A 20,672-nucleotide genomic window follows, 5' to 3' on the forward strand; every position below is an offset into this window, starting at 1 on the left:
ACACTGATATGCGCGCGCGCGCGCGCGCGCACGCACACACACACACACACACACACACACACACACACACTCTCAGTCAGTCTAAACTTTTACCGAACTTGAACTCCCCCAAAACCCTGCGGTGACCGCATAAAAAGTAGTTCTCAGGTTACAAACTTGCCCAAAATAGGCCATAAGTACACAGTACTGCTATCTGGTGACGTAGATTATAGTTTAGAATGGTTACACACACTTGAACATACAAAAACACACACAAACACAGACGGCCTGTAATGAATTCAGTACCGTGCTTTAGGGAAAGAGGAGAGCATTGTAAAAATAACTTAATAAGCATAGAAAGTCATTTAAATCCACTGTAATCCATGCACGTACATTTTGCAATACATGCCCAGTTCTACTGTGCTCCTAATCAGTCATTACACTGACGCAGTTTAAACATCACAGACCTGCATTACGTCTAACTTCTAAACAAAGGATACAGAAAAAACCTCCTAAAAGCAACGGGTCAGTAAGTAAGCCACTGGAAGCGATAATCATCTTCCAATGATGACTCATAGCTGTATACAATCCAAACATGTACACATAAAAAAAGGTATCCCACAAGGACCCTTTAAACCCCTAATTTTTACAGAGAGTATTATCATTATTTCAGGCCAGTACTTTTTAAAATATGGGTCAAGATCCGAAACGAGCCACAGGCCTGTTTCTAGTGGGTACCCGCATGAAATAAGTAATAATATGCTTTCAAGAGCGGGAGAAGAACTGTCCCTTCCTGGAATAGGGAAAAAAAAAACTTTAAGGGACGTCCTCCAAGTGCAGTAGTTTTTGGAATAGCTAATCTGTGTACAGGAAACAGGCGCTAAGACTTCTGGCGCTAGTGGGCTGAGCAATCAAAACAATCTCTCCATCTTCTGATTGAGGAGAAAGGGAGCTACGCCAGACTCTTCAACACACTTCATCAAGCGAGAGGAAGGGGGGAAATAGAGAGGGGAGGAACAATCGCAACAGATAGAGAGAACGATAGGGGATGAGGTAAAGCTTGAAAGCAGGAGAGGGAGAGAGGGATATATAAAGATATATTTTCATCCTAACTAGCTCCTACTGTCGTTCTCTATCTCATTTTCCATTCTTCCTCCTCCTCACCTTTTTTCCCTCGACTGTTTCTCTTATCTATCCTCCTTTCTCTCTCCTTTCCCTCTTGCGTCCTTGCTTTCTTCTTCTCCCCTCCTCCATCTGTGTGTTATGAGTAGGAGTTGGGGAGAAAGTACGTGGGATTTTCCCACAGCTCGGCAAGACCAGACCCAACCCCACACACACACACACACACACACACACACACACACACACACACACACACTCCACTCCCTCTGTCTCATGTCAGAGGGGAGTCTTGAGGAAAACCACCCATATTCCACCACCAAGTATTCTGGATGTTTGTTGGAACTTTCTGCCGCTCGTTGTTCCATAGACATCAACTGTGTGCTGCTATGGCAACAGATTAATTAGAACAAGGTTAAGGGACAAAAATATCTCTGCCTTTGAATTAAAACAGTCTAGCTCCTATTAAAACATTTAATTTGAGAAATCCTACTAATGAAATTCTTACAAAAGGCTTTAGTTTCCACATGAGGACACAGATGTTTTGCAACTGTATAAAGAGTTTTGTATGTATTTCCCAGGGTCATAAAACTCCATGGTAAGCTCCATCTTGCCATCCATTTTCTGTCCCTTATTCAGGTTCAGGTCTAAGGAAGAACTCCCAGAGGTTTTTCTCCCCAGCCATGAGGTCCGACTGCTCCTCAGGCATTCCAAGGCAAGACGGGATATTGAAACCCTTTAACGCACAATCCAGATGTAATACTTTGTCCTACCCTCACGATCCAAGATACTTAAAAGCCTTTACCTGGGGTAGCAACTTGAAGGGCTGGGAGAAAGTGGCTACCCCAGGGCCCAGTTGTTCAAAAGTAATCAGATCGTATTTCGGCTATTGGATAGAATGAAGTCTTGAAAATGGGTTGTTCAAAAGAATAAAGGATTCCGATGTTGGGGTTTTGATCTGGATCAAACTTTTAGTATGCGTTCTTCAAAACTTTTGGTAGGATTGGGATACCTTTGATAAAAAAAAAAAAACAGGATTAGTCTGATCCTAGCAGGAGGGCGGATTTCAGGAATAAAATGTAACAAAACTTTAAACTGTTCAAGATATATGGTATATGCACAATATTGGATTTTCTGCCGATATCTATTATGCCAATGTGTAACAACTTATTTGGCCAATAACCAATACTGATATTAATTTATCCACCTTTTTCCCTACCTAATTTTAGTGATCATCAAGTCTCAGCTTTAGTGGAATTAACATCATATGCATGCATACTCTTATCATGATGGCCCACCAGCAGATGGAGACATGTAATTTAATACTTTCGGCATATGTAATATTAATTCATTGTGTGAAATAAGAAAAAACATGCTGGCCGATTCCAATAGTTCATTTTAAAGCCAATATCGACCAAATAGCTGTCAAAATCAAATAAAAACTATTTAAAGTTATAATCTCAAAGATCTCTGTTTCGTTCTCTAGCTGGATCAGGGTGATCCAATCAAATGTTGATTTCAAAAAACATCACAAAGGTAAGATGGACCCTCTGATCCTGGATAGCAAAACAAGGGATTTCCAAATCTGGATAGTTCTTTCTGATCCAAATTAATTTTTCTGAACTTAGCTCAGGTGAAGATTTACACCACTCTAACCATCATTTTCGGAATATGACTGTTTGAGACTTGGAGTTGGGCTCTTGGTTTCACACCATCCCTGCAAAAAACAGATGCAATCCAGAAATGAACAAAGGGGAAAGATACTCTATATTCCTAAGCTTTGCCGAGAGATTTTGTCCATGAAAATCACAAACACCTTGGTGAAGTACAGTGCCTACTCAGGATATGCTTGTCTTATTGCTTAGAAAAGAACACAGCTCTAGTGCTGGGTATCGGTACACGAACGAATAACCCGCTTCCATGTAGTAGTGAAACTTTTACATTCAAACGATTCATTCAATACTTATAGACCGAAGCAAGGCATCCCTTGGTTGCTAGGAAATGACATTGCTGTTCCACTGTTCCACAAACTTTTGGTCCAGCCACTAATACACGGAAACAGCATATGAACTGCTAAACTTTAGTCCACAACTGAAATACACACCACAGGAAAAGGCAAAAATAATTTTAGGACCTTGCCAGTGGTAGGTTTTTCCGTTTCATAAAGTACAATTGTCAGAAATAAAAGTCTACCGCTTCTCTAAAGAAACAAAGAAGCGCAAACCATGTTGCAGCTGTCAAAAGAAAGAACTGGACACTGTTGGGAAACTCTGAGGTATGTAACGCTAATTTCATTACAGATAAGTGAGCCTTTTCAAGCTAATGCTTGCTTGCCAACAGTCTACAGAGAGAGTTACATTTGCATTTGTGTGTGCTGTTTATCTGTCTTGCCATTATTATCCTCAAAATAATTCCAAGGACCCTGGAGTTTCCCGACGTTGTTTCTTTTGACCGCTGCAATCCATGATTTACGCTGGTTTATCACTTTAAGAAGCAGTACACTTTTATTTCTGATATCAAGTTTGTATCTTGTCGAAGGGAACAACCTACCATTGAGCAACAAAGTCCTAAAACTAATCTTGCCATGTCCTAGTGTGTGTATTTCAGTTCAGAGGACTAAACTTAACAGAAACACTAGATTGGAAGTCTAAGTGGAACAATTGTCCTTTCCTAGCAACCAAAAGACGCCTTCAAACAAGCTATTGTACCCAGATCTAGAAAAAATTAGTATTTGTATGGTTTTGCTCACAGTCAATCACTGCAAGTGTTGTATGATTTACTGCTGTGTGTGATTGGCCCACTGGCGAAGCAGTTACAAACCATACAGTCAGTGATGTGGTGAAGTCGAGCACAGTGTCTTTGACTGAGTTGACACTTCAAAACATTCTAAAGTATGTCTTTACTATGCTCCTGTGGCATCTGGTGGCATTTTTAACAATTGAATGCTTCCAACCACGATCGGTTTCAAATGAAGTAGTCTCTCCACCGGACAATCAGAGATCTCTGCCTTCTGATAGTCTGGGGACACTCCTTTCTAAAGTGTGTTTAACACACCGGCGAAAACGGCCGGCAACAAAGCAACACCTCTTGCATTTTTGAAAAGGACACGCCTTCTCGGAAATGTGCGCTCCTCCTTTTCTCGTCCGCAAGGAAACAAACACACAGAGAGCTTGAAAATGGATGCAGAGAGATTTAACTCCGTTTTATCAAACGTGTGCTCATCCGTGAAGAAAATATTTTTTCCAGCGGATGTCTTAGTTACAACATTATTGAGCTAACTGGAGTAGTTTCATGTCGTATCCGACAACGGGAGGCTTTTAACAGATGACGTCCTGTTACCTTTGCTGCTGCTGTTAGCTGTCCCTGTCAGCTGCAGCCACTGATGCTTTCTAGACATCGTGATTTCCTAAAACTGAATAAATACCACACATAGCAACACAAAACTGCTTTGCTAGCTCAATCATGTTGTAACTAAGATATCCGCTGGAAAAGAGATTTTTTTTCACGGACCGTTTAATGAGTTATGACCTATTACAGACACCGCTAACGGCTAACAGGGCTAACAGCTAACGGTTAGCCCAGCTAAACGTGCACACAGAAATAGTAATGTTTGTTCAATCATTGTGTTTATAGACTTTACAAACATCGGATTAGTCCAAACGGTGATACAGTGATGTGAAAAATGTGATATATAGGCTATATATATAGCTAAAAGCTCTGCTGGTTTTCTACCCGGAAGTATTTGTAAACAACAAGGCGATTCCCTCTAACGTTATAGTCCGGCCGGACGGATGAGTCACGGCCTTGTAAAAGATAATGTTTGTTTCTTTTAGTTGGCGAGAATGTGTCGCCGCAAACGCGGCAAACATCCACTGAACTTTGACGGCGTTTTCTGCGAGCACGGCTGAGCCATTTTGTACCGCTACACGTGTTTCTAGTGGGACTATGTTCACAAGCACAAGAGTTCAGCGAGCCACCAAAGGACCGCCCTGCAGATTTACTATTGGTTCTGCAACGTAGGGAGTTTTTTTAAACTCTGAAATTGTATCCGCCCATCTAAACACAAAATCAGGGAGAAAGTCATCAGTCTTTAGTTAAGCAAAGCGTCTAAAGACTGACTTGTGAGTCTACAAATGAAGTAGACAAAAAAAGGTATCAAATGAAGTACTCTATTGGTATCAGTATCACTCTAAGGATACTAATATTGATACTGGTATCGTAATTTTTTCAACAATACCCAGGCCCTGCTCAGCTCTCACTCAAAAACCAGATGCTGCCTGTACCCCCTACAACACAAACCAGAGAACACCATCATAAGCCCTCCACACAACATCCACATAATCCATGTAGACTAGACGGGCAAACTTCACTCAGAAAGATTTCCTACGAAGGCACAGCAGTCTGATACTCCAATAATCTGAGCACAGCCTGTGCTCCTTTTTAAAAAATGGGAACCCACAACATCCAGAGCTTTCAGCATTTCAGGGCAAATTTCATCCACTCCTGGCACCTTGCCTCTGCAGTGCTTTTTATGATAATTAGTTAACTTTGCCAGAAAGATGGGCAAAGCTTCCCCCAAGTCATCTCCTTCTCTCATGTCAAGTGTGTCAGGTCAGCAGTTTCAGGGAGGGGACCCTAATTTCCCTATTACGGACAAGATTGCTCGTGCCTCAAAACACCAAATAACTCACCATCAAATATATAAAGATGTAAGATACATATCCAGGAATATGATTTTCTCTCGTAAATCTGGTTTGAAAGAAAATCCATGCACAGGTTGACACTGCAGTGCAGCCTGTGTATCGGAGTGCAGCAGGTCTTGCGTGCCTGCCTGTACCTGTTTGTGGAGGTGTATATGTGAGTGTGATTCACCTCTGCAGCCTGTGTCTCCTGGTGCAACAGCGTCAGCCCCGTCAGGTCCTCCAGGAATGAGTGTGAAGAATTAAAAACCTTGGACAGGAAGTTGAAACCTTCCCGCTCGTAATGGTCCAGGACCTTGACAAAAAACAAACAAAACAAACAACAACATGAACAAAGAACAATTTTCAGGCGATTTCCAAGGAAAAGTGTCTGTTGATACGGTAACAATACATCTATTCTGACTTAATAGTAAAAGTTCACATTGAGCACCACATTGGGAAGTCTGTGCTTTTCAACTCTCCTTCTTTAATTCATGTGTAAACAACAGTTGAGCAGCTTAAACATCCCTTTTGTAATGATGTGAAACATACAGAGTACTTAACAAAACTGACAGAAAGAGAGAAAAATATGTAAGGCTGCAACTTATGATTATTTTTATTATCAATTAAATTATTATTATTCTTTGTTTATGTTAAAATGCTATTAATAAGCTGATGCCACTATTAAATGTAAGTGAATTCCACCAGAGATAAAAACTCATAATTGTACCATTCTCATATGGTTCTAAGAAAACTCCTACCAATCATTGCATTCAGATAATCTTTTTTTTTTCTCTAACACAGCCCATAGTTTTTTAAATATAGGCCTCTACCAAACACTTGAGATGGCTCTTTATAGTAAAACAGAAAGAAGAATCAAATTTGCAAACTATAGACTGTGCTAGTAATGTTATAGTAAGCCAACATATATCTATATGTTACCATGGAATTAGTGGTACTACCAGTACTAGTATTATTTACACAGTACTTTGAAAACATCTCAGAAATGGTGAAAAATAATACTGATATAATTTTTTTTGTCATATATAAAATGGAACAACATTAAATATATGGTATTAACAACACTAAATATTCATCCTTTTTTATTTGATAAGAACTATAAATCAAAACTACCTTTACCATGAAAGGACAATTCAACTGTTTGGTTGAGCATGGCTTCAGACTGTAAAAAAAAAAATCATACTAAGAAAATTATTTTAACCTATACATATTGGATAACATTGGATATCACTAAAAACAATAAATTATAAGAGTTATTTTTATTTCTTAGCAAATAGTCAATTTTAAATACATTAGCTTAGCTTTACTACTTTTACAATAAAAAGACAAATCAACCATTGGCGCATATTACTGAAAAATTATTTGATCTTTATTAGACTTTTTTCTGTATAAAGTTACATAAATCTGTTCAGTAAGACCTCAGAAACTGAACATAACTTGCCTACCTTTGAATATACCTCCACACAGAGCCCTCACATCTGGACTGACATTTTTTGTTACCAACTTTCTGAAGGAGGTGAACTGAAAAGGCATACTATATTAGACACAGCGACATCTAGTAGATTTCTTTTGCATACTATACCTACACTGAATGGTAGAGATAGCTCAATCAGGTTGAGTTAAGTTCAACACAATTCTAGCTAAGACACAGTGACTCAAAATGTGCTCTATCAAATGGTTGAGCAGAACATTAAAGGGTTAAGAAGCAAAAAACCAACAAATGTTTGTCTTTTCTGCTGAAAATATATGACTAAAAATGATTATTTGATGATCAAAATAGTTGCGAACTACTTTGCTGTCAATTGACTAATCAATGAATGGATTAATTGTGGCAGCTCTAATAAATAAGTAGCTGAGAAGTATGAGTTATTGAGGCGCCACATTTAAATGCTACAATTAACACTACTTAGACGGAGGATACTTTAAGTCAAAAGGGTATTAAAGGTTTTGTAAAATAAATGAACCTCTTCACCTTTTACTGCATTCTGAAGTTAAACATCAGATGTTGTCTGAGACATTTCAAAGTGTTTTTTCTTCACAAAACATTACATCTTTGGTGAAAGTCCTTTTTGAGTCTGATGTGTACACTTTGAGTGGAGAGCTGAGTCGTGCTAATGCATCACGACTTGTCCACCTAAATCAAAAACATTAGGAGATGGCAAAGAGCAACTTTCTCTCTAAATGCAGCCACTGGTCCATCGGCACAACCTGTGAAACACCACAACTCAACTCCTCTGCAATCATTCTGACATGTCCACCTTGATCTCCTACCAGTACTGACTTCAAATACCCACACCTTCTTTCCAAAACACACACACATGCACACACACAGATCCTCTGCCCTCTCGGCTACCTTCCTAAGCTTGGCCAAGCCTTTCATGGACGCCCACAGACCCTCCTCTGCAGGTGTAGGGTTACCTCTGCCTCAGACATCAACACACTGTGTGGATCAACGTCTGTGTGTGTGTGTGTGTGTGTGTGTGTGTGTGTGTGTGTGTGCGTGTTCGCAGACTGACCTGGCGTCTAGTCTTGGAGCCAGACACACTGCACACAATACACACTGACGTGTCCCTCGTTCATCTTTTCAACCACTCTTTTCTTTCCTTCCCTCTCTTTTATTTCTTTGATTCTCCACTTCCATCCCCGGGATCCGTTACACAAGACGCCAACGGCCAAAACCCACTTTGTTGAAATATAGATGCTCATGACACAGAAAGCAACTTGATAACTGTGATGATCTTATGATAAAGTTAATGAAGTCACTCCAAGCAATGCACACTGACACACAGTTAAAAACACTTACATCACTCACTTATGTCCATATCAGTAGTAGATAAGATCATGATCAATGACTTCTACAGTATCCAGTCCCAGGGCACAGTCTTGGTTTAGGAAGTTTTAGATTGGAAAAAATAAGCTTTAAGTCCAGATGAAATGATATTTCAAGGGCATCTAGCCTCAGTATTATGACATTTCCGAGGGAAACAGGTAGGACATAATATAAGGAGGAATATGATTTGATTGTTAAAAAGTGGGCATATTAGGGATGGGGGAAGAAAATCGATAGAGCATAGTATCTCAATATTTTATGTGGGGATATTGTTTCAATAAACGGATGCCAAGTATCGATCTTTTATTGTATACATCATTAATTTAGCTAATACACATTTTAACACAACTTGTGGTACTAGAATAATACAATCAATTGCTTATTCGGTACACTAGATGGTGCTGATTTTTTTCCTGGTGAGGTCAGCAACTAGCCTGGAAATCCAGATGCCCCGCCCCTAGCAAATTCTAATTTGCATTGCCCGGGGATCTGGCCCCAATGAGCAGAGCCTGCTGAATCGCCTATCGGACCAATCACATCAGTCTATCTGACAGAGGCGGGCTCTGGGCGGGCGTAACATGATGATGACAGTGCTGCGCCGTGGGAGTCGAAAAGTAATTCAATTCATTCAATTCAATTCAATTTAGCTTTGGAAGAAACGCTAAGCCAACTACACTTATCTTTTTCCTTGAGAGAGGAACAGAAGACTGCCCTAGAAGACTTTGTTTCCAGGAAGGACGTTTTTGCCGGTTTGCCGACGGGATACAACAAAAGCATAATATATCAGTTAGCCCCACTTTTCAGCTAACAAATGGGGCTTAGTGCAATGAATACGTCACCTTGTTTTTGCTCTGATTGGCCATTGTGCTATCCAATTGCGTGCGGCAGCATTTGAAATGCCTCAGTTAGGCACCAGGCCCCTTGGGTAGGAAGGGTGTATCGGTGAGGGCCAGACTCAAAATCTTTCTAGCTTTGAGTCTGGATTTCCAGGCTAGTCAGCAACAGCATTTGGCAGGAACTTCGTCAAAACAAAGATGGAGGCACCGGAAAGAAAGAAACCAGAAATGCGCCGTCTGTGTTTGGATATGATGCATGCGATTTGCAAGCAGTGTCATATGAGAATACTCCGGGAATACTACGAACATGAGTGCTAACCTCACCACCTTAAGTATCGTGATAATATCATACTGTCCTCTGGCGATGGCCACCCCTAGGGCGTGTCATTACAGTGAGGCCCAGATGGTGTAACGCCAATGGGAATGTAGTATTTATCATGGAATGCGAGATGAAATCCATCGTGTTAGCAATGTTAGTTGCTGAAGCAGTCCACTGTAAAGTGCCTTCACATAATCTGGAGCTGTCATAGAAACCACTATCCTCAACTGAATAAATTATGGCACACGGCCCGTAACCACTATATTTGGGGAAACAAAGACACACCAACATACCATGCTGTTGATAGCTAGCTTACTAGCTTTGTGCAGCTTTGGTTAGGTTGCACATTGATTGATGGGTGGATGTCATGATAGTATTGGTTGAAATTGACAGGTACTATATAAGCACCCGTCATATTTTGTTTTACAGGAAGACAACATGACTGAGTTTTGATATAAGAATATAAAGAAATTGATTTTATTTTTAAAAAATTGGCATACGTTCTTAAATAGATGCATAATATGTCTGGGGATGTGATCTTAAAGGGTTAAAAAGCCATTTTTCATTTTATCTCGACTTTAAAAAGACAGAAAAAAGATGGAAAAAATTCCCCAAATCAAATCAGACGGGGTCGTGAATTATGACCAGAGAGTTGCACCTACATCAAACTGTGTATTAAAGAGATTCTTAGACTGTACAAAACTGAGTGTTTGGCCCTATTACTTTCTTGTACAGATGATACAAGTTGATAAAAAATAGAAATAATTTGAACGAAAGAAACCGTTTTCTTACAAGGGTTGGAAAACTTGACAGTGGAGTGAAGCATCTACAGTACAGGCCAAAAGTTTGGACACACCTTCTCATTCAATGTGTTTTCTTTATTTTCATGACTATTTACATTGTAGATTCTCACTGAAGGCATCAAAACTATGAATGAACACATGTGGAGTTATGTACTTAACAAAAAAAGGTGAAATAACTGAAAACATGTTTTATATTCTACTTTCTTCAAAATAGCCACCCTTTGCTCTGATTACTGCTTTGCACACTCTTGGCATTCTCTCCATGAGCTTCAAGAGGTAGTCACCTGAAATGGTTTTCCAACAGTCTTGAAGGAGTTCCCAGAGGTGTTTAGCACTTGTTGGCCCCTTTGCCTTCACTCTGCGGTCCAGCTCACCCCAAACCATCTCGATTGGGTTCAGGTCCGGTGACTGTGGAGGCCAGGTCATCTGCCGCAGCACTCCATCACTCTTCTTCTTGGTCAAATAGCCCTTACACAGCCTGGAGGTGTGTTTGGGGTCATTGTCCTGTTGAAAAGTAAATGATCGTCCAACTAAACGCAAACCGGATGGGATGGCATGTCGCTGCAGGATGCTGTGGTAGCCATGCTGGTTCAGTGTGCCTTCAATTTTGAATAAATCCCCAACAGTGTCACCAGCAAAACACCCCCACACCATCACACCTCCTCCTCCATGCTTCACAGTGGGAACCAGGCATGTGGAATCCATCCGTTCACCTTTTCTGCGTCTCACAAAGACACGGCGGTTGGAACCAAAGATCTCAAATTTGGACTCATCAGACCAAAGCACAGATTTCCACTGGTCTAATGTCCATTCCTTGTGTTTCTTGGCCCAAACAAATCTCTTCTGCTTGTTGCCTCTCCTTAGCAGTGGTTTCCTAGCAGCTATTTGACCATGAAGGCCTGATTCGCGCAGTCTCCTCTTAACAGTTGTTCTAGAGATGGGTCTGCTGCTAGAACTCTGTGTGGCATTCATCTGGTCTCTGATCTGAGCTGCTGTTAACTTGCCATTTCTGAGGCTGGTGACTCGGATGAACTTATCCTCAGAAGCAGAGGTGACTCTTGGTCTTCCTTTCCTGGGTCGGTCCTCATGTGTGCCAGTTTCGTTGTAGCGCTTGATGGTTTTTGCGACTCCACTTGGGGACACATTTAAAGTTTTTGCAATTTTCCGGACTGACTGACCTTCATTTCTTAAAGTAATGATGGCCACTCGTTTTTCTTTAGTTAGCTGATTGGTTCTTGCCATAATATGAATTTTAACAGTTGTCCAATAGGGCTGTCGGCTGTGTATTAACCTGACTTCTGCACAACACAACTGATGGTCCCAACCCCATTGATAAAGCAAGAAATTCCACTAATTAACCCTGATAAGGCACACCTGTGAAGTGGAAACCATTTCAGGTGACTACCTCTTGAAGCTCATGGAGAGAATGCCAAGAGTGTGCAAAGCAGTAATCAGAGCAAAGGGTGGCTATTTTGAAGAAACTAGAATATAAAACATGTTTTCAGTTATTTCACCTTTTTTTTGTTAAGTACATAACTCCACATGTGTTCATTCATAGTTTTGATGCCTTCAGTGAGAATCTACAATGTAAATAGTCATGAAAATAAAGAAAACGCATTGAATGAGAAGGTGTGTCCAAACTTTTGGCCTGTACTGTAGCATCTGACTAATTCAAACTGTACTGTTCCAGAAGCATTGTGGGAAATATGCCATAAAAACATCAACATATGTAGACACACAGAACGGAAGAGACTTGAAACGTTTACAAGGTTTGTAGTCTTAATCAGGCGCCAATGTTTTCAGTAGTGATTGCGTGCTGTTGACAGATAGCCACAATTACGCCAAGCTACAAACACATGAAATCATCAACATCTGGATTACATGGTGTGCTACACATATGTACACATGCATGTACATGTGAACTTGTCCCGAAGCTTCCTTCCTTATGGAGCTACATAAATCTCTCCATTCTGGCTTTAGGTGTCAGTGGTGACGACTTCTTTATCAAGTTGTTTGTGGATCCAAACTGTGGAGATTAACTCAAAGTAAAACACTCTATAGGCTGTGTATGTGTGTGCCCACATGGGTGTGCATGTGTAGCATCTTTAAACACATCAGACATACATTGGGTGACTCACAGGGGCTTTACCTTAAGTTGTAAACATACAGAACATAGTTGGCAGTCACATACAATTATGTGACTGTAAGTGCAAATCAGTGACTGAAGCATAACGATCTATGAAATGCTTGGTGGTTCTTGGTTTGTGGTTTTGCCATGATTTAACATTTACCGTATGCTATGAGTAAACACTTCCTGGTGATTCAATGGCTTTGACTTCCGCTGTTAACGTGTATGGTCAACACGCCAGGTTAGACACAAACTCCAACTGACTCATTAAGTAACCACTAAGACTTTATGGTACTCCAGAGGATCAGCACACTTCACAGGAAGCAAAGCTCATTAAGTATGTGTACTTAACACTCTGTGGTTGCTGTGCAACACATACATGTCTACACTATACGTAAAAACAGCAAATAGTAAAGTAAAAATATTGAGAGTTATCTAATCTAATATGTGTGATTAAATTTGCAGAAATTGCACCTAGTATGAAAGGAATGGCTGGTATAGATGTAAATATTAAATATTTCCTGCAGTCCAAGGTGATCTCTTTGAATTGCTTGTCATGTCAACTTAGGCAGGAGGTAACCATGTGTCAATGTAGACAACAGTTGGGTCATGAAAGTAACTGTCCAAATACTTCCTGAAGGATTCCACTTCAGGGCCTACCTAAGAACTCATGACATGATGTCAACCACAAACACGGTGACAGTTGCAGAGGTCACTACGATGTAAATCCTTAGATGGTGGCACTAAAAGCGACAGCGGCGCAATTGCAGATGGGACATAAAAGGCCCCTACATCAAACATGTGGTGACAACATCAAGTATGTATGTTACACTGCCTGTACCGTCCATGTTGTATTGCACTTTGCATACATGTAGCATTCATTTCTGAGGATGTACAAAACCAACGCTCCAGTTGGAAGCAGAATAAACAAGGTAGCCATTATGCGCCCAAAATTGCATTGCTAAACCTAAAAATGTCAAACACAAAAACATTTCATTGACAACTACCTAACACAGAGAAAAGCAGCGAATCCTGTCATCTGGAAAGCTTACACCAGAAAATGTTTGGCATTTCTGCTGGATCATTGGCTTTCACAAAATTAGAGGGGCAATGTATTTCATTTTTTTTTACCACTTTACTGGTACACACTTGAAGACAGACATAATGTAGAGTCATGGTTTCAGTGTAGTGGTACATGTCCTGTATATTTTAGATTATTTAAAGGGTTTTAATCATTGGTAAGTGTTTTCACATCCGTAGGACCTTTAATGGGATAGGTGCTGGAAACGAAATTCAGCCAAATTACAATAGATATGGATCTGCAGACTAAAATCAGGTTTTAATCTTTACAATCTGTGATACAAGGATGACTTATTTTGAAGGTACGGTTAACCCCATAATCAAAAATACATAATTTTACTCTTGTCTGTAGTGCTAGTTATCACTCTAGATTGTTTTGGTGTGAATCGTGTTGGCGATATTGGCCAGAGATGTCTGCCTCCTTTCTGATATAATGGAACAACATAGCACTCAGCTTGTGGTGCTCAGAGTGCCAATAAATAAATAAATAAAAATACATTTGAAAAACTCCCTCTCTCAGTAAAGAGCTGAATGACCCACTGCCTCCAGCTTTATCTGGTCTGACCTCGACTTCGGTGCTCCTCGATCTATGAAACTGAATTAATTTTGTTCTCTACAACAGCAGTACTTCAAATCTAGCTATGGTCTTTCATGAGGAGCCACAGGGCTTTATCCTTGGCCCGTTTCAACTGTTGAATATGGTCATACATAAAAGACAGAATAAGATTAATTCCAATAGATAATTCACAGAAGCATGCATAGCTGCAGTGGATATTATAAAATGTCTACCTCTCAAAGTCAAAAGCCACTTTAACACTGCCTCATTTGGGCAGGAAATTCATGCTGTTATGCCACCTCACCATTCTGTATAAAAAGTACAAAAGCGGAATTGCTGTCTCGCCTCTGAACTGGCAACAGAGGTAGTAACAGCGCCACAACAATGTTTGCATAAAGGGGACAGCTGGTAGGATGGCATCATGGGCAGCACAGCTGTGTGCGACACACCAAGGGAGATTTAAAAAATAGCTGATAGCAGTTAGCAGCTAACTCAAAGAAGAACAACAGCAGCTGAAAATGTCCACAAATCGAGAAAACAATGAGGTCCGGGAGTTTCAGAACTAGATGGCACTCAGCTCATGGTGCTCTAAGCCCATTTGAAATACTCAACAGCAATGTTTCTTTCCAGAAATCATGACCTGGTTACTCAAGATAATCCACAGACCTTATTGTGAGCAGTTTCATGTAGGAACTGTTCTATCTACTGAACTACCCCCACCAATCATATCACTGCACAGAAGAGCGTGCATCTACTGCTAGCTCACCAAATACCACTGAGCTAGCTAACATTACATCTCAGCAGAGGAGGAATTCATTAATGTTGTAATTCCGTAGAAAGAAAATCGTTCCTACATGAAACCTCTCACAACAAGGTCTGTGGAATATCTTGAGTATCCTGGTTATGATTCCTGTAAAGAGACATAGCTGTTGGGTTTTTTAAATATAGTTTTTTGGCGCTATGAGCACCACAAGCTGAGTGCCATCTAGCTCTGTTATGTTTGATGGATTTTTCATTGAACTGTCCCTTTAAGTATGACCAGCTCTAGTTTTTGAAAGGTTCAGAAGGAAGAAATACCTCAACAGAAAAACACAGAGCTGTGATATTGACCAGTTCAGTTTCTTTTCAACACTTTGCACTTCGAATGTGAAAAATGTTCCTGCTATTAATAGTGGTAGCGTATTTGGTGGTGTTAGTACAAGTAGTTGTAGTAAGAGGTGTCTGGCATGGTCTAAGACAAAGCCACGTCAGCTGTGATTTACTCTCTGGCGTGTAGTTTTATTGGCTTGCAGCCCCAGAAAGAGTTAGGAAACACACACACACACACACACACACACACACATACAGAGTAAAAAGCCCCAACTCTACAGGAACTGCTCCAGCCCAGACAGGGGCTGAATTGTTTTGTTTCCATAGTGACCTGGCAGCACACAGCTGACTGCGGCAGGAATACACACAGACAGACGTGCACTCCCTCACACACACACACACACACACACACACACACATACACACACAGAAGACAAAGACACACACACATTACAGTGAACGCACTGATGGATGGACAGAGGGACACACAAAGGGAGGAGAGATATGGGGGAGGGAGAACAGGAAGGGAGAGAAGGTAAGGCAGTGGAGAGGAAAAGAGGAGAAGTGAAATAGGAGGAGGCTGGTAAAAAAAGAAAAGAGTGAAAGGCAGATAAGCAGCAAATGCAAAATAGAGAGGGAAAATGTGTGTGGGCGGGATTAACTGAATCAAAACACATTCACCAATTTCACTACATAACCTTTATCCCTGCCTCAGCAAAGGATCGTCTTTCCTAACTCATGTTGTTCATTGTTCCCGACTACACAGGCTTTATCCCGGTCCCTATCAAACCTTATGAACCCTCCGCTCAGACCGAATAATCTCATCAGTCACACAGGCAGAAACATGACACCATAAGATGGGGTGGAACTTCATACTTTTTTCTTTTTTTTCCAGGAGCAGCGTAGGTGGAGAAAAACTTTAAACTTTTAGAGTACAAGCTGGCCAGCTCCCTCCCCCTCTCTGCCTCTTGGTTTCTCCTTCTGTGTGTCTCTCTCTCACTCTGTCTTCACATGAAAGTGATAGATCTGGGGCTTTATGACCTCTTTATAGACACAAAGGCTGCATTGAGATCAGGGGAGAAAGAGGGAGAGAACCAGCCCGCCACTCATCACAACACCCTTTCTTCAGCCCTGCACTTCCTCTCTTTATCCCCCCCACCCCTCTTGCTTTCACATTTTTTTTTACTTTCTCACTGGCTTTACACTAATGTACACCAGCCAATCACATCGCTGGACGCTGCTAACCACTGGGCCACCTGGGGTAATGATTGGTCAGTTTGCTGTAGACTAATGGTGGCGCGGTAAATAGACACGAAGGCAATTTCTCCCACCCAGCTTGGCTGATTTGGGATGTGTGGACCCCTCAGCAGCCCATCTTTACATGCACAAACACACCCACACTGCAGTGGTGGGAGCTAATTCCAGTCATACGACAGTCACTGACATCAATGAGCAACTGCTGCCTGATTGTTACCATATGGTTTTACCAGCTTTTCTGTGTGTGTGTGTGTGTGTGTGTGTGTGTGTGTGTGTGTGTTTGCGTCTTCAGTATTCCTCAAGGAGCAACATTTCAACACAGCTCCACTGACTTAACAATGTGGGAATGGGAGAGATGGGAATCCCCTTATTTCTGCTAAGGCTGCAATTTGTGTTTCAACACAGTGTTGGTACATAGTAACAGAGGCTAATCTGATAAGTAAATCAGAAGCTGCCTTTCTGCATCAACGTGTCAGTCTTTCATATACTGTCAAAAAACATATAATTTGAAGTATTTAGCTACAATATGTGCTACTTACGATGGGTGAGCAGGCTGTGCATTTGTCAAAGGCCAGGCTTGCAGGCAGGACATTGTCGAACCTCGAAAGAAAGCCTCGGATCTATGGGAGAGAGACCAAAACATCAAAAACTGACACAAAACTGAGGTGCAAAATTGCATAACAGCACTCAAAGGGGGAACGCTCCTTTCAAAACCACATTCAAATCACTCATAAATGCTAAAAACTTAAATTATGTGAACACAAAAAAGGTCCTTGACCAGAGAAAGATCAAAGGGAGAGAAATACACAGTATATGTTCATGAAAAGCACCTATTGAACAGCAAGTATTCAGTTTGAGAGAAGATTGTACCCTTGAAACATTTTTTCTTTGTAAGCAAAAGTAATGAGTAAGTAGTGAAGTAGTAAACATTAAATGTGAGGCTTGAAAATTTGGAAGCAGTTTGACTTTATGTCTTCTACATTTTAAAATCATGCAGAAAGCGCCCTCTGGTGTCAGATGTGCTACAGTATTTTCCAGTGAAACATTTTCACATTGCACTGCTGAAAGCTTTCACTCCTATTCATGGGTCCAGTCATTATGGCTAATTACCTTGATTACTGTCTAGAGAACCCTCCACACATGTACACACACACACCAACAACTCTTTGGCGAAACACCACCCGTCACCAATATATTCCTTTCATCGCTCCCCCTCCTCCTCTCTTACACCCACATCATCCTGTTTTTTTTTTTGATAAAAGCTTCGCCCATTATGTTTTCTGGTGACGCACGTAGTCCAGACCATGAAATTTCTTCCTGGCTGTAATTATCTGATGATAAAACTGACAAATATTTTGAACACTTGTGGATAAAGTACTGCATAATGCACATCACGTGGACAGGGGCGGAAATTAAAAGCTTTCGTGTCTTGGCTGAGATATTTGGGTGCATTGACTCCATGATGACTTCATGCACCCCTATTTTAATTACTCTTCATGGCTCCAAGTTGGCACTAGCACAGCCTGTGTGGTAACCTACAGTTATCTGGTTATGGTGTACTAACTCTGCAACTCAGCCGGAGGCTCGTTTCATTTTGCTATTTGTCTCAGTTTTTTCCATGTCCTTTATATCTTCTCATCTGTGTGCTGATTGTTTCAAGTAAAATGGCACATTCAAGGATGTTTAAAAGACTGAAAGATTAAAGGCAGTCGAGGCTGTACTTATTTATCACAAAGGTAAGAGGACGCCTGGCAGAGCAAACATGTCCAGTAGGCGATATAACAAATGGAGGGGTGAGAGGATGAGTAAATCAGACCAATGGGTGAGTGTGGGCAAGTGAGGTGGACTTAAAAGACTAGTAGCTCTAAAACTGCACAGCCTTTACAGACAGTATATACTGAGTTAAGAAATCCAGGTATGTATGTATGTATGTATGTATGTATGTATGTGTGTATAAATAAAATGTGATTCCAGCTGTAATTATTCAACCAGTCCCAAAAGTCCCAAAATAAAAAAAAAATCACAAAGCACAAACCTGAACATGGTCAGTGCTGGAGAATGTGTGGTAACATGTCTGCTGGTCATTTTCATATTTTTGGGAGTGTCCTTAAGTTTCTTCTTACTTGGTAGATGTGGTTATAGAGATCACATCAATAATGAGCTCAGAGCTGGATTTTAACTTCGGTGTAATGTATTTGGGAAATGTGCCAGCTAAGCTAATAAAGCAGGACATATATTTATTACAAATACAATGAGCAGGTTGTAAAAAAGCAATAACCAGGAAATGACTGAGTAAAGAGTCTCCAACAACCTCTGAATGGATAGAAACAGCTAAGGAAATTTATGTTATGGAAAAACTGACTTTTTCTCTGAGACTAAAAATGTGAAAAATATTGGGGAAAAATCTTATTTGACTTTGAAGTGATCTTTTATTTATGTTTATTTTGTTTGTTGAATTTTGTTTTATCCCCCTCTGTATTAAGACATACAGAGTGGACGATAGCTCATGAATGAGTGGAGGAATTCTCCCTCCTTAAAATACCCTGGATTTCCAGAAATCAAAGTCATGGATCATAAGGACCTTTGTGATCTTAAAGTATGATCATGGACATGAAGGACCCATTATCCTTGATACTACAAAGTAACCTTGCTTCTTCTCATTGTTGTCCTTAATTTTGCAGCTAAGTATAAAGAAGAAAATGATAGTTGAGGCACTGTATGTCAGACTTGTGACATTTAAAAGCAAAATCACCTGTGTGTAAATTCAAACAACCTAGTTATAACAAGTTATTACTAAGTTGTAATTTATGCATTATTAAATAAAAAGCAGCTGTCCTATGGAGATAAGTTACAACATTACTCTAAGTAACAACTGAAAAGTTGCACATTCTCCACGAATAGGTGTAAATAATTAAATGTCACAGGATTAAACTCACCGACCACAGTAACCATGACCTTGGATCTCTAAAGCCACTATGACTTCATGTCCTACATATTAGTTAGGTTATGCCCCAAGCAGTCGTGGTGCAACAAATTTCAGTAGTTGTTTTAATTACAAACTAACTACTAGTTACTAAAAGTCTCTAGTGCAGTGGTTTTCAAACTTTTGTGCCCAAGGGACACCAAAGGGCAAGCCAAAATCTCAAGGCACACCTGTATTTACATCTGTGCACAACAGCCTCTATATGTGTTATCACTCTCGTCACAACAAAAAGAAAGAAAGAAAAAATAAAGTCATTTATTCAGGTTTTAAAGGGTCAAAAAAAAATTTTTCCCAAAGCTAAAGATTTCTTTCAGTTTGTGGAACAGTTCTTGCCAAGGTGCTCATTGCCTTTTCCCCTGTGTTTTCAAAAGAAATCAAATCAATTTGCTCAGATTTGAAAGGTTTAAATACTTGTGGAGGCATTTGAACGAAGCACAGGAAAAGTGATGTTGATGGGTTAAGTCCCTTTTTAAAACTTTTATCAGAGAGGCTTTCCTGATTTTACTTGAGGTTTAAGTTAATTTAATTTGTCTTTGATTTCCTCAGTTTTCATATACTAAGTTGTTGTTTTCATGTCTTGGTTGTTTTTATTATTGACATGTTAAGCACTTTTTTACTTTGTTTTATCATGAACATGTGATTTGTCATATGGGCTATATGAATAAAAATGACTCAATTTGACTTGAGTTAGGGACAAGTATGTTGGCAGCTGTGGCACAGAAGGTAGGACAGGTAGTCAACTTATCAGATGATCAACTGGCTCCTTCATTCTGCGTGTCTAAGTATCCTCGGTCAAGATAAATTCTGCCCATATTTTGAGTGTGTATGAATATTTAAACTGATGCAAGTGAAATTTGAGATGTAGTGTAAAAATGCTTTGAGTGGTCGGACACTACCGAAAACAGTGCTTTGTGAGTTTTGGGGATGGAGCTTGAAAAGTGTCAGGAGTACACAACAGTTGTCAGGATCAAAATCTAAAGGTACATTTACAAA

At 40.3% G+C, this 20,672-nt stretch overlaps 1 protein-coding gene across 1 annotated transcript in view; it reads right to left on the reverse strand.

Annotated features, from left to right (window-relative positions):
- Positions 1-20,672, reverse strand: part of atg7 (ATG7 autophagy related 7 homolog (S. cerevisiae)) — a 123,764-nt gene that overhangs the window by 47,178 nt on the left and 55,914 nt on the right. Inside the window, exons 17-18 of the mRNA XM_033627368.2 lie at positions 17,236-17,316; positions 5,971-6,093 (exon numbers count right to left, since the gene is read on the reverse strand). Of these exons, the coding sequence (XP_033483259.2) occupies positions 5,971-6,093; positions 17,236-17,316 (204 nt within the window). The remainder of the gene's footprint in view (positions 1-5,970; positions 6,094-17,235; positions 17,317-20,672) is intronic.

This window comes from Epinephelus lanceolatus, chromosome 1 (genome assembly GCF_041903045.1).
Source record: "Epinephelus lanceolatus isolate andai-2023 chromosome 1, ASM4190304v1, whole genome shotgun sequence".
Classification (NCBI taxonomy): Eukaryota; Metazoa; Chordata; class Actinopteri; order Perciformes; family Serranidae; genus Epinephelus; species Epinephelus lanceolatus.